Source organism: Lepisosteus oculatus, chromosome 2, assembly GCF_040954835.1.
Source record: "Lepisosteus oculatus isolate fLepOcu1 chromosome 2, fLepOcu1.hap2, whole genome shotgun sequence".
Taxonomy (NCBI): domain Eukaryota; kingdom Metazoa; phylum Chordata; class Actinopteri; order Semionotiformes; family Lepisosteidae; genus Lepisosteus; species Lepisosteus oculatus.
In genome coordinates this window covers 39,222,572-39,237,164 of record NC_090697.1, presented here as the reverse complement: position 1 = coordinate 39,237,164, position 14,593 = coordinate 39,222,572, and the positions used below count along the sequence as shown (strand labels likewise).

General features: G+C 33.1%; 1 protein-coding gene across 2 annotated transcripts in view; it reads right to left on the bottom strand.

Moving 5' to 3' along the window:
- Window positions 1-14,593, bottom strand: part of nbas (NBAS subunit of NRZ tethering complex) — a 270,219-nt gene that overhangs the window by 76,887 nt on the left and 178,739 nt on the right. For both annotated transcript variants that reach the window (XM_015351022.2, XM_015351032.2), the window contains 3 exons: window positions 10,428-10,646; window positions 8,166-8,368; window positions 591-680 (listed from right to left, as the gene is read on the bottom strand). In XM_015351022.2, the coding sequence (XP_015206508.2) occupies window positions 591-680; window positions 8,166-8,368; window positions 10,428-10,646 (512 nt within the window). The remainder of the gene's footprint in view (window positions 1-590; window positions 681-8,165; window positions 8,369-10,427; window positions 10,647-14,593) is intronic.

The following is a 14,593-nucleotide window of genomic DNA, read 5'->3' as shown; positions in this document are numbered from 1 at the left end:
AGAATAACGGACTATTGAAAGGAGATACAGATTATGGTTTTCAGATTGTGGCTTGTGGGTGGATACTGCGCGGATTAGTGTTATTTTACGGACTTTGGAACTCGGATAGGATCAGGATTAAGAGAACGAATTATGGACTGGATCTGGAAGATATTCGTACGGAAGAAACTCCGCGGAGATAAAGAAAAGTGTGGTGTGAGTAGTTTTAGCTCATTTACATAAACTTTTCCCCCGGAAACACCATAGAACAAGAAACTAAATTTTCATAACAGTATTTAGCTTTATAAATACATTATTCTAAAGAGATTCTGAGTTTATAATTTTCTAACATTTTCTTTATACTTTGGTAGCAAAAACTATAAAATATACAATCATTAAATAGAATATCAGTACTGAATAACAGAGCTAATGAATGAAATGCAAATACTGTACTAATATGCTGACTGATTTTACAAATTATTCAAATTTGACTTTATTTTAATAAATCTGTGAACTTGAATAAGAGCATCAACAGATTATAAACAAAGATTTGAAGCTTTTTAGTTGTTTTTGCAATGAACAGTAAGTGGCTGAAAGCAACTTCATCTTACCCATTCTGGACATTAGAATGCACAGCTGTGACAATTCCTTCAAGTACTTGCAAGGGATCACACCTACTTGTCCGAGATGCTTCGCTTTCACTGCAAAAGAACATAAAAAACATAAGTGTAAAAGTAATTTTTTGTTTCCCTTATAAGATAAGATTGGAGGCTGTATAGGTCGAGAAAAAGCTGGGATTAAAATAGGTACAGTTGTGATGCATAATCTTGTAATTTCCAATAAAAATGTTTTATATGATCTTTTGTGATGCTTTTCAGAAAAAAAAACATACCGCAGATATAAAATACATCATCATTAACTAGAGTCACTACCTTTGAAGGAAAGAAACTATTGATGATAAGATGCCTTATCAAAAAGTAAAATGCTGCTTTTTGAGATGCTTTTTCAAAGGAGGTCTTATAATGTCTTCTAAGTACTGTAGTGTTTTGACCACAGAACATTCACTGGGTCAAGCAAAAAGTGTAATCTGGAAGGGAAATATTCAACAGAATGCGAGAGCTGAAATGAGAAAATTTAATTCAATATTTAAACAAGTATATTAAAACACAAGGCAACAAAAACCAGTGAAGGACAAAAACAAGACATAATTAATGGAAAGCACTTAGAGTATAGATTAAATGTCTCCTGTTCATCAAAACCTTACATAAATTCATTGTCAGGTAATTTTCTACTTCTCTAAAAGTTCCTAGAGAGTCAAGTATCTTAATATATATTTTGATACATAGTTTCTAAACATAAATGTTAAGTGTAACACAGCAGCTGATTTACTTTTACTCTCTCGTATTTCTGAGTTCTGTTTCTCATTGAGCATCTGTACTCAGTGAATCACATTACATATTCAGAGCATACTGTACCTCCAGACACTGCTGTTTTATGATATACAAGGGACAATTTTTCAAGAAGAATATAAAATAAACAGAAGCAAGGAAGAAAAGAAGTGTGAAAAACATCCAATTCCATTTTTAACAGCAAATAAACATGATGACAGAAAGATAATGGACTAAATAATATAAATCAAATAGCTTCAGCTACGAAAGAAAAAAAATGTTAAAAGTGTGTTTATATTATTTACCATATTCTTGACATTATTCTCACTAAGAACAATAGTAATAATAATAAAACAAAGTAGGAGAAACTTGGTCTACACCTGCTAAATTTAAAAATAGCAACTGCATTCCAGATGTTTTTTCCTTCTTTGTAACTACACTGAAATTGAAATATGGAGTCCCTTGACACTAAACAGAAGGTTAATGGAAAATGTCACATTTTTTACACATTCTGACCTTGTTTTTCTGAAAAAACACAGTCCTATAGGCCCATCACCAACCCCACTGCACCAAGTGCAGCTGTTAATCTCTTTTTTATTACTAGTACTGACATGTAAGTAAAAATTAGAAATTGATTCATGGGGTTTTCGAGTGTGTCTTTCACTAAATGGCTCCAGTTGGAGAGTGGGGTGAGTGCTATATTCTGGAAGTTAAAGGTTCAAATCCAGATGATCGCTCTCAAGCTAGTGCATAGTCACACCTTAGTGGAGTTGGGGAGAGTTGTTGCAAGCACACTGAAATGTCAAAAAATATCAAAAATGTGCAGAATTATGACTATGCTACTGCTTTGACTACAGTGATATTTGTAAAAAACTGTCCTTTCCTGATTAATTTAATTCTGGCATTCACTCATTACAGAGCTAACATTTTCAATATTTCTGACGATCATGCTCCACTTGATAACACACTCCATGCTGGAATGCAGCTGACTTAGATCATGGACAATATACAGGTTTTATTAAATCACCAACAGCTTTGGCCCAGAAATAAAACCAGCCAGACTTCAATCACCAAACTGATGATGATGCATCACCTGATTTGGCAGACAATTGTCAACATATTAACTGAAGCATTTGAGAAGTTGGGATTTACACTTAACATTCAGAAGGCCAATACTTTCCAGCCGGAAGCTCCCAATACACACGACCCATCACCATCACTTCAGAATTACAATGAGACTATGAAGAATGCAGAGCACTTCACATACATATTTTTTTTACAGAAATCTGATTCTGACAAAGATATCCAAAACTGCATCTGAAAGGGCAGTGTTTGGTAGACTTAAGGAAATGGGTGTTTGAGAATTTTAATACCAAAATTAAAATCCTGAAATTAAACTGATTGTGTATTTGCTGTCATCATTAAAAATCTACTTTATATTCATAAAACATGAACTACATAATGCAGAGACTTAAAAGGACTGGGGTCAGATCACTAATGCAGTTTGCAGAAGATTCTATGTATCAAGTGGGAAGACACTCACACCAACATCAGGCTGCAAACAGACAGGCACAATAACCAAAGCCTCTATGCTTATCCATCAATTGTTCCACTGACTGAAGCCTCAAGTCTTCCACAGAAGGTCTGCTACACCCACTTTAACAAAAGCTTTAACACCTTTTAAATAGAAGAACTGTTTTAAAGACATAAATTATGGCCCTTGAATGAACCAGATGGAAGGAGCATATCTGGCAAGGAGCCCAGTGCTATCAGAACAAGCAAGACTGTTTAAAAGATATAACCTGATTACACAGCAAACAAACTGATAAATATCTCTTGAGAGGACATCTTAACGTGCAAGGGACTGTGTGACTCTCATATTGGTCTTATCAGCTACTTTTTGGTTTATGAAAGACAAGGCTGGCCCTAATTCACATGAGATAGCTAATAAATGCTGGACGCAGACAAGTGTACACCATTTTCAAATTCCTAACATATTACGCGAGGAATACTTTCCATATTAGTGCAGAATGGTGCTTATACATTTTAAATAGGATGATATGGGGGGGGGGGGGGGATAATTTATCAATAAAACTAAGGAAAAAGCCAAGCTTACAGTACTCTGTAAAATATTTTAACAGTGTCTAGAAACCTACATAACTTGCAAAAATCTAAATATTTATTTATATTGATATTTATTTTTTAATCTTTTTTGCAAAATACAAACTGCCTCCTAGTTGTAGGTCAACAATGTAGACTAAACCTATTTAATAGGATTAGCATAAAAATAATTGCACTTCACCACAGATTTTTTAGTCATATAAATGTCTTATCATTCCCAATTATTCTTTTCACTGATGCAAGGTAACAAAGAGCTTCAAGGTAAGTACTGTAACAGTATGGGGTAATTAAAGTGATAATTAATCTGTGGACTTCACTTCTCTAGTATGGTAAAAAGGCATATTTTTAATCAAAGAACAGTCCCAAGAGCAGGAAAAGATAAGAGACAACACTTCAACAACAGAAAAAATGAAACAAACCTTATCACAAATCTTAATTATTCCAGGTACACTACTTGCTAAACAGTGTTATAGTCAGAAATTTCCACTCATAAATCCTACTGGACACTAGAGCGTCACACATTTGACCAATGACAAGACAGTGGAGAGACTGGAAAGTATCAGCAGAGGTTTTGACAGAATTCTTTGAGAAAATCATAACATCAATAACTAAAAATGTTTTAATCTCAATGTGCATAAAATATACCTTTACATATTTCTTGAGCTTCAATTGGCATTTACTGTAGGTAATTGCAAATATTGGTTTTCTTTATTTTAAGATACTATGTTCCTACTATATTTCCTAATGTAAAAAACATATTAGGAATTCTTCTAACATTTTTTGAAAGTTTATTTTTAGCGTTGTTTAATATCACCTGTTAAACTTTTCTCTTTCTTTTCAAATTGTGAATATTTATATACAGAGCTGGGTCATTTTAGCCTAAGCTTAATTTACGTCTTTATTGAATATGGTGAGAATTATATCTGGTTTCAAACAAGCAGATTAGCATATATGGCCATGCTTGATTCTTTCAGTCCAAGTTTATATTCTAGCAGATGAACATACATTTAGCAAAAGACATATCTTTTATCTGAGGTTTTTGTATTGTCACTTTGGTAACTTATCAACTGAAATGCTTCTTAGTTGAAGACTTTCAAATTTTTTCAATTTCCACTCTAGAAAATCCCATTTGATCATGTGTTTAGCTGTCTCTGGGCTTACCTGCAGCTAGGTAAAAGCCTCAAAAGATAACCACTGTTCTAATTTTTACAAATAATGTATAGCATACCCACATCTCTTTTCATGAATGTTCTTTTTATGAAAATGTAATACTACAAAGCATGTTAATCGTTATCCACATTTCGAATAACAAAAGCCAACTTTGAAACTATGAAGAAACTTGTGTTTTTTTGTGAAAAAAGTAAAAGTAGGGGTAACATTTTTGGAGTCTGGAACTGATTGTAATTTTTCCCCATAAGAAATAATGGAAATAAGTTTTTCTTTTTACAAATTTTTACTATTGGAATGGGTTTCTGGGAACGAATTATGTTTGTAAAAAGAAGTACGGGTGTATATATAATAATTATTAATTGCTATGTCAAAGTGTCATGACAACAAGCTTTACAGCAACAAAATGTAAAATCAGTGCAAAGGTCTGGATACTTTTGCAATGCACTATATATTTGTGACAATAAAATAAAGTTCTCATCACTGTCAAACCATCTGAAAGCTTATAGTGTCATAAGCAGTCCTAGTTTTATATCAATATTAATGGTTTCTTGGCATAAGGTATCTTTAATTTAAATTTGCAACTTAAGTGAATGCCTCACTGACTACTTTATTTTCCAAAACTATTATGCACTATTTTTAACAATCTAGAGAAGTCAATTGGTATGCAACCTGTATCACCACTCTGCTCACATACTGTGAGCACAGATACGCAGACAAACAATATTGTCTGAGACAGGCACTATCAAGTTGGCTGCATCTATTCACACCAAGAATGAATGGAAACAGCAAAGCTTGAATGGCAATTGGAAAAGCCATGACATTAACACTGCCCTGTGCTCAGGTGCAAATGTAATTGATGAGAGTATACTTCCCTACATCTAACCTTAAACTGGTGAGCCTTGAGGTTTTTCAGAACTACCACTGGAGTTTCTACACTACAGTGCCGAAACCAGTGATCAGAACACATATTCAGAACAATGAGCCTATAAAGCTAAGAGTTTCTATCAGTTTAAAGCGACTGAACAATAAGGATTGCATAAGGATGGTGTTATGTTGTGAATTTAACTAAAGCTGGATTTTCTTCACTTTACTACATCACAAAGAGTCCCTATTAGCAACAGAAGAAGAATAAGGGTAATGGTTTAAGTAGGTTGTCAGGTCCTCCAGAAGGAAAGTCTTACAGCTGAAACAATGACCATTTCATTTTTAAGGTAACATACAATAATGATGTAGTAAAAGTGGATGGCACTACAGATAATTCAGTTAGTCTTTTATCACATTAAGGCTTAAATCTATTTATGTCTTTTCTGAAACAAGAGTTTTACTCTTAATTTAATTCCAAAAGATTAACTGTGCATATTAGAAGGCTGGAACTTAATTCCATAAAATCAACAATTTAATCTAACTTACATCAAAGGAAAATGAACAGAGTTTGATGTTCAGATTTCAATGTGAGTTTGAAGATATTTAGGAAAGAATAGGATCTCTTAAAACTAGTAGTGTCCAAGCCCAATTTGAAATAGTGAAGTTAATTTAACAATCACTTAAAACAATAAGTCAATATTCCTGCAGTTTCCAAAAGTGCATCTTCTAATAATTCCTTGATGCATCAGGGGTTGCTAGTACAGAAACCAAACTTTAATAAACTTCAAGACATTTTGACAGTATCTGTAAATAAGTAAATTGTGCTTAGAATCACAGGAAATTGATACATTTTAACAAGCTATGTGCAAATCACTGTGGACCATGTGTGGTTTCAAAGCAATAACAATCCATATATATTTATATCTTCATATACTACTGTTTTTCAGATGGCTCTCTACCTGTGGTTGACTGAGAACAGGCTCTGTCTGCTTTCTCCACATTTTATCTCGCTTTAGCACACTTCTACAAAAAAATAGATACATGCTAGCTCTTCGTGAACCTTATTTTAAATAAAACATTAAATATTTGCTACAGTTGGGATACAATTCATATATTTGAAAATTATATGGCTACTGTTTTGTATGGAATTTTTAATGAATTTTATAGAATTCTGTGCCAAAAGCAGTTCTTATTAATTAAACTTTTTTTTCCATTAACCATTATGCTATGTTTCTTGTTTCAGCTTTGCCCGATATATCCACATTTAAAATGAAAGATCACTGCACAATAAGCCATTTTAAAACTCTAGCAAGGTAACACTCAGTCTCAAACATAACCTTTTGGGCCTGAATTAACTTATTTGTAAGATAAGATAAGATCACTTTATTAGCCCTCTACAATTTCTTGTTTTCCATGAGACACACAGACACACAGATAGGGAGAGAGAAGCCTGGTGTCAGAACGCATGGTAAGCCATTGTACAGCACCCCTCGAGCACTTATTTGTAGATCCCAACTTAAGCTCTTTCCAAATGAGAAACATATCATGGCACTAAAACTGTCATGAAACAGATGCAGTACTGTTCTATTCACAACATCTAACAATTAATTTAGGAATAGATAAACAGAAGTGAAAATATGGATGTGCTCCTCATACTATAAGAAAGGCAGTCTGTATTTTAAATAATGCAATGTCTGTTTTTTAAAAATAAACAATGTAGATAAACACAATGACAGGGAAATTAACATTTAAAAGGCAACAAATAACAAGCAAATGTGTTGCAGATAATGCAATGTGATATAAGTCAGTGATTTGTTTGAGGTTGAGGCTGGCTTTTGTGGAGCCATCCTTAAGTAGTTTACTTCATATTTAACTAATCGTTTTCATTATGTTCAAATATCTAATAATTGTACTTCTTCGTCAATGTCACCAGTTCATTTGGGGTACCACAGGGATCAGTGCAGGGATCAATATTGTTCTCTCTCTACATGCTGCTGCTAGGTAGGATAATACAAAAACATAATATTAACTTTCATTCATATGCTGATGACACTCAAATATACATTTCGATTACACCTAACGACAACTCATCTATTATCACTTTAGATAATTGCATTAATGAAGTAAAGACTTGAATGTGTGAAAACTTTTTGTTACTCAACTCTGATAAAACAGAGGTTCAGTTGTTTGGAGGCAACAATAATGATAGGACTACTATAACTTCTGCACTTGACTCAGAGGATTTAAAAATCTGCCTCAGAGATTCACCATGTAACCTAGGCGCCATATTAGACACACGGATCTGCATGGAGTACTGACATACAGAAGACATGATGGATGAATTAATACCCTCATACATTTATTTCTTTTTTTAATTTATAATGTTAGCATGCTCAAATGGGTTGGGCAGCCAGTTAACCTTGGACTCCTAGAAGATTTTTTTTTCCTTACTAAGGAGTTTTTGGTTCCTGTCCTCTGTTGTCTTCTGGTCTTTTCTGTTTTGTATTCACAACATGTATGGTCACTTGCATTGTTAAAAGCCTTGGGGGACCTCATTGTGAAAAGCGCTATATAAAAATAAATTTAATTGAATTGAATTTGTCCGTACATTCACAAGGAAATGCAATCTTGCTGCACACATACCTTAGAGCTGCAACTGTTCTTTGGACTGCATCCTGCACCACGGACTTGGGAGAGATATCCACGGGTCCAGCAGTAGCTTCTAGCAGCTGCTGGATATAGTTAAGTGGTTGTCCATCTGTTGACATAGTTACAGCCAACTCGTGAACCTTTTCCCTTTCAGACCTGGACAGGTCATAAAGACGGCTGTACTTCTTCAGCAGTTCCTGGACATGAATGAGAAATATAATTAATTGATTTCTTTCATTATTTGATCTTTTATTTTGAGCTACATACATAAATTCAAAACAAAGGAACAGATTTTCTTCCACTTAGCCCTTCATTTAACAATAACTCTTGGGCTTTCATGATCAAGAAACTGGTGGTTTTGAAATACCACATTATTGCAGTGCAGAACTGAAGAAAAGTAAGATCAACTGAATCACAGGTTCCATGACTGTCTTTACTTTTTTTTTTAAACAAGCACTCTGCAGTTGGCACTACATTGATACATATTGTACTTTGTAGCTTAAGGTCAGAATATTGGATTTTACAGCACTCAAGAAAATGATTATATTTATCAGAAGAAAGATCTATATTTCATTTATTTCTGTGTATTTTTCTCAGTATAGAGAAAAATCATACTATAATATAAGTATTGTTTTAGGACAATTAAAGTTTCAAAACTTGTACTTGAAGTATATTGTAAAATGCTTAATAAATCTTAACAATTATGCCATAGAAAAAAAAAGTAGTAAAAGTGGTATTTTTTCCAAATTTTGCTGTGACAATACAAAGGTATTGTATAAATCTTTTAATATAATATTAAATACTTAGTACAATATTTACAGGTTAGGTTATTTTCTGGGAGGCACTTTTAAATGTTTTATAGTGTCCTCCAAAAGCAGTGGGTCAGTGAATTCTAAGCTGGAATTTTCACTATGAACTCTAATAATAATCACTCCCCATTAAAAAAAAAGATAAATATGTCTTCTATTTTAAAGAAATTCAGTACAATCCTACAAAGTTAACTAAAAATGTTGAACCTCTATTTTTAAAGACGAGAAAAAATATTTGGATATGACACTTGTTCAGGATCAATTCAATAATGTGTTTAGTAATGTGTGATTAGGCACTAATAAAAGAGCTGGGAAGCATCCCATCAACTTGTTTCACTTTAAGTTCAGTATTTGTAGTTGAATGTCAAAATGAACCCCAAAGGCAATTCTGTTGAACAGGACCAAGGCATTTCAAAGATTAAAGAAAAATAAAAAAAAATGATACATAACACAACAAAAGTGGTTTGTGTGCTGGTTAAAACGTTTTATGGCCTAAATTTGTTTGTTTGTATCCATTGTGAATATTTGGAACCTTTTAAATTGTCAAATTATAGATATTTTTAACAATTACTTGTTTCATACTTTTTTTCATGGAAAATGAGTGGCATATATTCACAGAACAATGATTCAGCATGCACTTTTTTCATAATTGAAAAGGAAAATTATACTAAGCATGTGGCTCGTTTTTTAGTAGTAAATCAAATATGTTTGGGAGTCAAACGCCAGTCAGTGTCCACTTTACATTCTTTACAGAAAAATGTTGCCCACCAGTGCAGAAAATACATACTTATGTTGAGCTTAAACAATTTGAACCATTGAACACAAGAACTTGGAATTACTGGGTTAAATAAATAATGTTTTTGTTTTAAATATTGCTTTAAATAATACATGAATATCCAAGTAATTAAGCCTCAAATTACATTTGCTCTTCCTAAAATGTTTGAAGTAGGTAAAGTAGTTACTTTGAAGTAACCCCAATTCAGCAAATGAGAAAATAAAATAAAAAAAAATATTACTGTTTTTCTAGTAATGTGAATAAGTCTGTTGTCACTTGATTATAGTAATGAGCATATTTTTTTAATTGCCTGTATATTTAGAAAAGTTGTGCTTGTGCTAGAGGTCATGAGGTCACATGCTGTGATACATTTTGTCCTGTCAGAATTACCAAGTTTGTTTTGCCTCTAGTTTATCAAAAACATTTTCAAAAACATAATGAATTATCCAGGCAACTGACCAATAAAGGTATTATATTAAAAGGTTTATTCCAATCCTTGTGAATTAAGTAGGATGATGGCTTAAGTTGAATTTAAATTAAGGTTCCCAACTGTAACAAAGCCTACAGTATACGTTCATACAGCATGTTGCTGAAACACAAGAACCTGCGGCCCGATAACCCACACACAAGCAGAACACACAACATCTAAGAAGAAGCATCATTTCTCATTACCTGGTTACTGTTCTTCAGGGAGAGAATGAAACTGTGACTGAGTGTTTCCAGATGAGCTAGAGATTGCTGGAGGTGATTCAGTGCCTCATCAAAGCCAACTGGGGAATTCTCAGCAAGGTGGCTGCTCTCATCCGCATGTTTTTTCTTTAGTTTCTCACTTATTTGTTTGACTGCTTTCAAGGCTCTCTTAGTTACTTCCACCCTGGCTGCAACAGTCAGCTAAATAAAAATGAAAAAGGAATAGATCAAATTAGGTGAGCAATAAACTGCACCAAATTTCATATATTGTTCAAAGTAAAAACAGAGTGGGTTCACAATTGTTTCACAAGTGGGAAAAGAAAACAATTTTAGCACTGCATTTTATTTTATTTTATTAAATGTATATGTATACAAAACTGCACTGTGCTCCTGACATTAGTATTGTCATCATGTAAAAATGTGTGCAGCATAACAAAGTCTCAAACTATACTCCACTCTACGATAGCAGAATTTATTGAACAACCATTAATACATTTGCAAGCAGTAATAAAGATCTAAAATAAAATATTGCATGATGAAAGGGAACATGCCTGTGTTTAAACTGTGTGGACATTTGTAAATATGCAGACATACTGATAAGCACTGTTGCTTAATATTATAATTTATTTGATCTTGATTAGAGTTCGATTAAAACATCTTAACTCTGTTTTCTGGTAAATATGATTAACGCACTAACACAGTGGTCTGTAATAAGATCACTGTTTTTTCTATTTACAGTACATCAATGATCTATATTCTGGTATGGTTACTAAACTAGTCAAGATTGCAATACAGACAAGATTTAAGACTGGGCAAACACCTGGCAAAATGGTAGAGCAAGCAAATAGTAAAAACAATTGTCACCAGTTAAACAGTTAAGAAAACAGAGAATATGGAGCAAGATATTAAAATTATTACAGTAGATATTTATAACCCACTTGTCAAAAATACCAGAGTGGTTTGTATAATCTTGAGGCACCTTTATTCTCTGACAGCTTTGAATCAAAAGCAAACTAGGATAAACAAATATTTATTATTATTAAACAATAGGACTGCAAGCTCTCTTAAGTTTCAAAAACAGTACTTAGAATCTGGTCTCTAAAGTTGATCAGAACGCGTTATTTTTGCCTGGCAAGACCTTCTCTTTTCCCTTTTCCTTCTTCCTTTCTTTCTCTCTCTCCTCTTCTTTCCCTGTCCTCCCTTCTTGTTTACCTACATATATTATATCCTGTTTTTCTGGACTGATGATGACTCTTAACGATTTACCACGGAATTAATTAACTAGTGTAAACCAGTAGGTTCCCTTTGATCATTTTCTCTGATACAACCTACAGCTCAGTAAATACCTTGTTTTGCCCATTACTTTGAGGCCCTGAGAATAGCAAATGTTGACTTTCAATAATACTTACACTAATACAAAACTGTAAACACTTGGCTATACTGGGTTACTTAAAAAGACTTACAGTAGGTGTTTTAATCTTAATAATCTCTTTAAAGATATTATTACATTTGAAATATTATTTCTAATCTATTTACAGAATTATTTCTGATCTAGAAACTGTTTTTAGTTTTCCTTTGAAGAAAAATGCTTCCTCACAGCTATACTATAAAACTGCCTGCAAGTATACAACTGGATTTTAGAAGGTGACCAACTTAGAAGGTTAACCTAAAGAAAATGTTTCTGAAAAGTGAAGAAAAGGCTTTTGTTTTTTTTTTGTTTGCTTTAAATACATTTTTTTAGTACCTTACAGCTGCCCATGTGTTTATTTTCCTAGGAACCACCTACTAAAAGATTGCTCCCAAATTGGGTGTGTTACAATTTTTTTTTGTTGCATTTTGATGCATTTATGTGGTAGAGGAAAAAGGGCTGTGTCTAATCTACACTCTGGTGAGTACTCCAGAGCAACTTTTGTTCCACTTTTACTGCAGTCTTATAGCTTTGCACCACAATCACATAATTTTCTTACTACACAGTTTGTTTAGCTCAGTTGCAACAACCAAAACAGGTTCATTTATTACAAATGCACTGTAGTCCCATTTCTACATGATAAAACAACTTCATCTATATTGATTTTCTGTACATCACATTAAGGTTTGTAACCCGCCAGGACTATGACTGACACTGTACTCAAACAATCAATTGCTGTTATAGACAGTAGTGTCATTGGTCCCCCGTTAAGGTGGGTTCTCATAGTGCATTTTGATTAGAGCTTGTGGGGCTGATTTGAAGGAAGCATCGATTACACAATGAAGCAAATGGTTTAGAGGTAAGATTTTGCAGCTGCAATCGAGAGGCAATGATAGATCAAGTTAAAGTGACTTCTTCATTTCAGCACTTAGTATTGATTTTGGCTTTAGATATAGGTTTATCTGTGTCTCAAGTGATTGCTGTTTATTGTAATAATCTCAATGTAAAAAAGGCCATCGGGACATACTGGCTGGTAGGATGCTAAATTTAGCTTGCTTTGCAAAAGAGAAACATTCTCAATGGTCCTGTAATTCAAAATACAGAAATACAGTAAAAATACAACAAACATTTATTACTGTAACACTCTATTTTTTAAGGAAAGAAGTGTTCCAGACTTTATGTATTTAATGGCAAATAAATAATAGTTTTGATTTTTTTGTTTTGATGTTAATAGATTATCCACTGAGATGGAGTTTCAAACAAAAAATGATCCTACTACACATCTGATAAAGAATCCTGTGACAGTATCAGTTTATACTTGAGTATGCCTCTTTTCATCCAATGTCATGCAAACAAAGGGGGAAGGCAGTTGGTATGCAAACTAGCAAAAACAGTTGAAACTGAAATTAATGCAAATTGTGTAACGGCCCTGTGATGTTTTTGCATTCGTCTTTCATTTACAAAGATTGAGTACATGAGAAGTTCACACCTAGAAAACCAAGATATGCTGTTCAAAGCACTGGGTTACATTAGTAATAATAAACCCGTGATGTGTTATGCTTGATCATTTACATTTTTATTTTATGAAACCTTCTCAAATTGTCTTTTAAAAGATAATAATCTCTACTAGGTTAATGCATTTTTGGATTAAACAAGAAATATATACTTAATATCGAAGAATAAAATGAAAACTCCCTCTCAACTATTTACATTTTTACATCTGAAGTATTTGTACAAAAATGGGTTTGGATTTTTACATCTTGCATCATTCATATCAGCAAATGGAACTGACAGTATCCCTTTCTGGCTACTTTTTTCAGCCACACACCTGATTATCTGGAATCCGAGCATGCACTTCCACTTCGTGGGTAAAACACATACACATAGAAATTTTCCCAGAGACTATAAAACAGTAACATTGCATTTTTAGAGACAAAGAAATTGTAAAGTAATGGAATTAATGTTTGTTATGCTGAGCAATTATTGTCAATAATACTTTATCAATACAATTTGCAGTTGTATGTCATTTCTCAAGTATACTGCTGAGAGGTTCTTGATTTATCAGCATACTTTTACAGTATGTTCAATATTAGATTAAACACTTTGTTATAAAAAATGGTTTCATGTAATAAGGAGTCTTATAATTGCAGTTTTATTTCTTAAAAAACTGTAATTCTAAAACATTTAAAATACCTATTTTGTAATACAATTCCTAAAAGACCATATATTATTTTCTTAATCTTAAGAAAAATTGTAGCAGAAAATATTTAACAGGCAAGCGGTGACGATTCAGTGGTAGACAAAGTCAACTATGCCTTGTAAAACACACTAATTACAGAAGTAGGATTAATCAATTTTACATTCACACACAATGGGGACAAGTAACAGAATGTTCTATAGGTGAGTCAATTTAACAATGAGAAGCTCAAATGCATTTATATTTTCATACCCTACATGTTACTATATCGGCATTTCTATTTTGTAGAAATAGGTCCAGCAAGAATCATCCTTCGCAGTAAGCAACTTAATCTTGCATTTGGAACAGGTAAAGGTTTATTCCATGCTCAAAGTAAAAGAAAACGGACACAAGGTTTCTGGTGTGTAGACTTCAGGTGTGAAGAAGGATGAAGGCCTGATATTGAAACCATAAATGAAACTAAATACCTTGGGACTATTATCGATTGTAAATTGACTTGGACCACCAATATGGAGGCAAGGTATTTCAAGATGCAACAAAGAT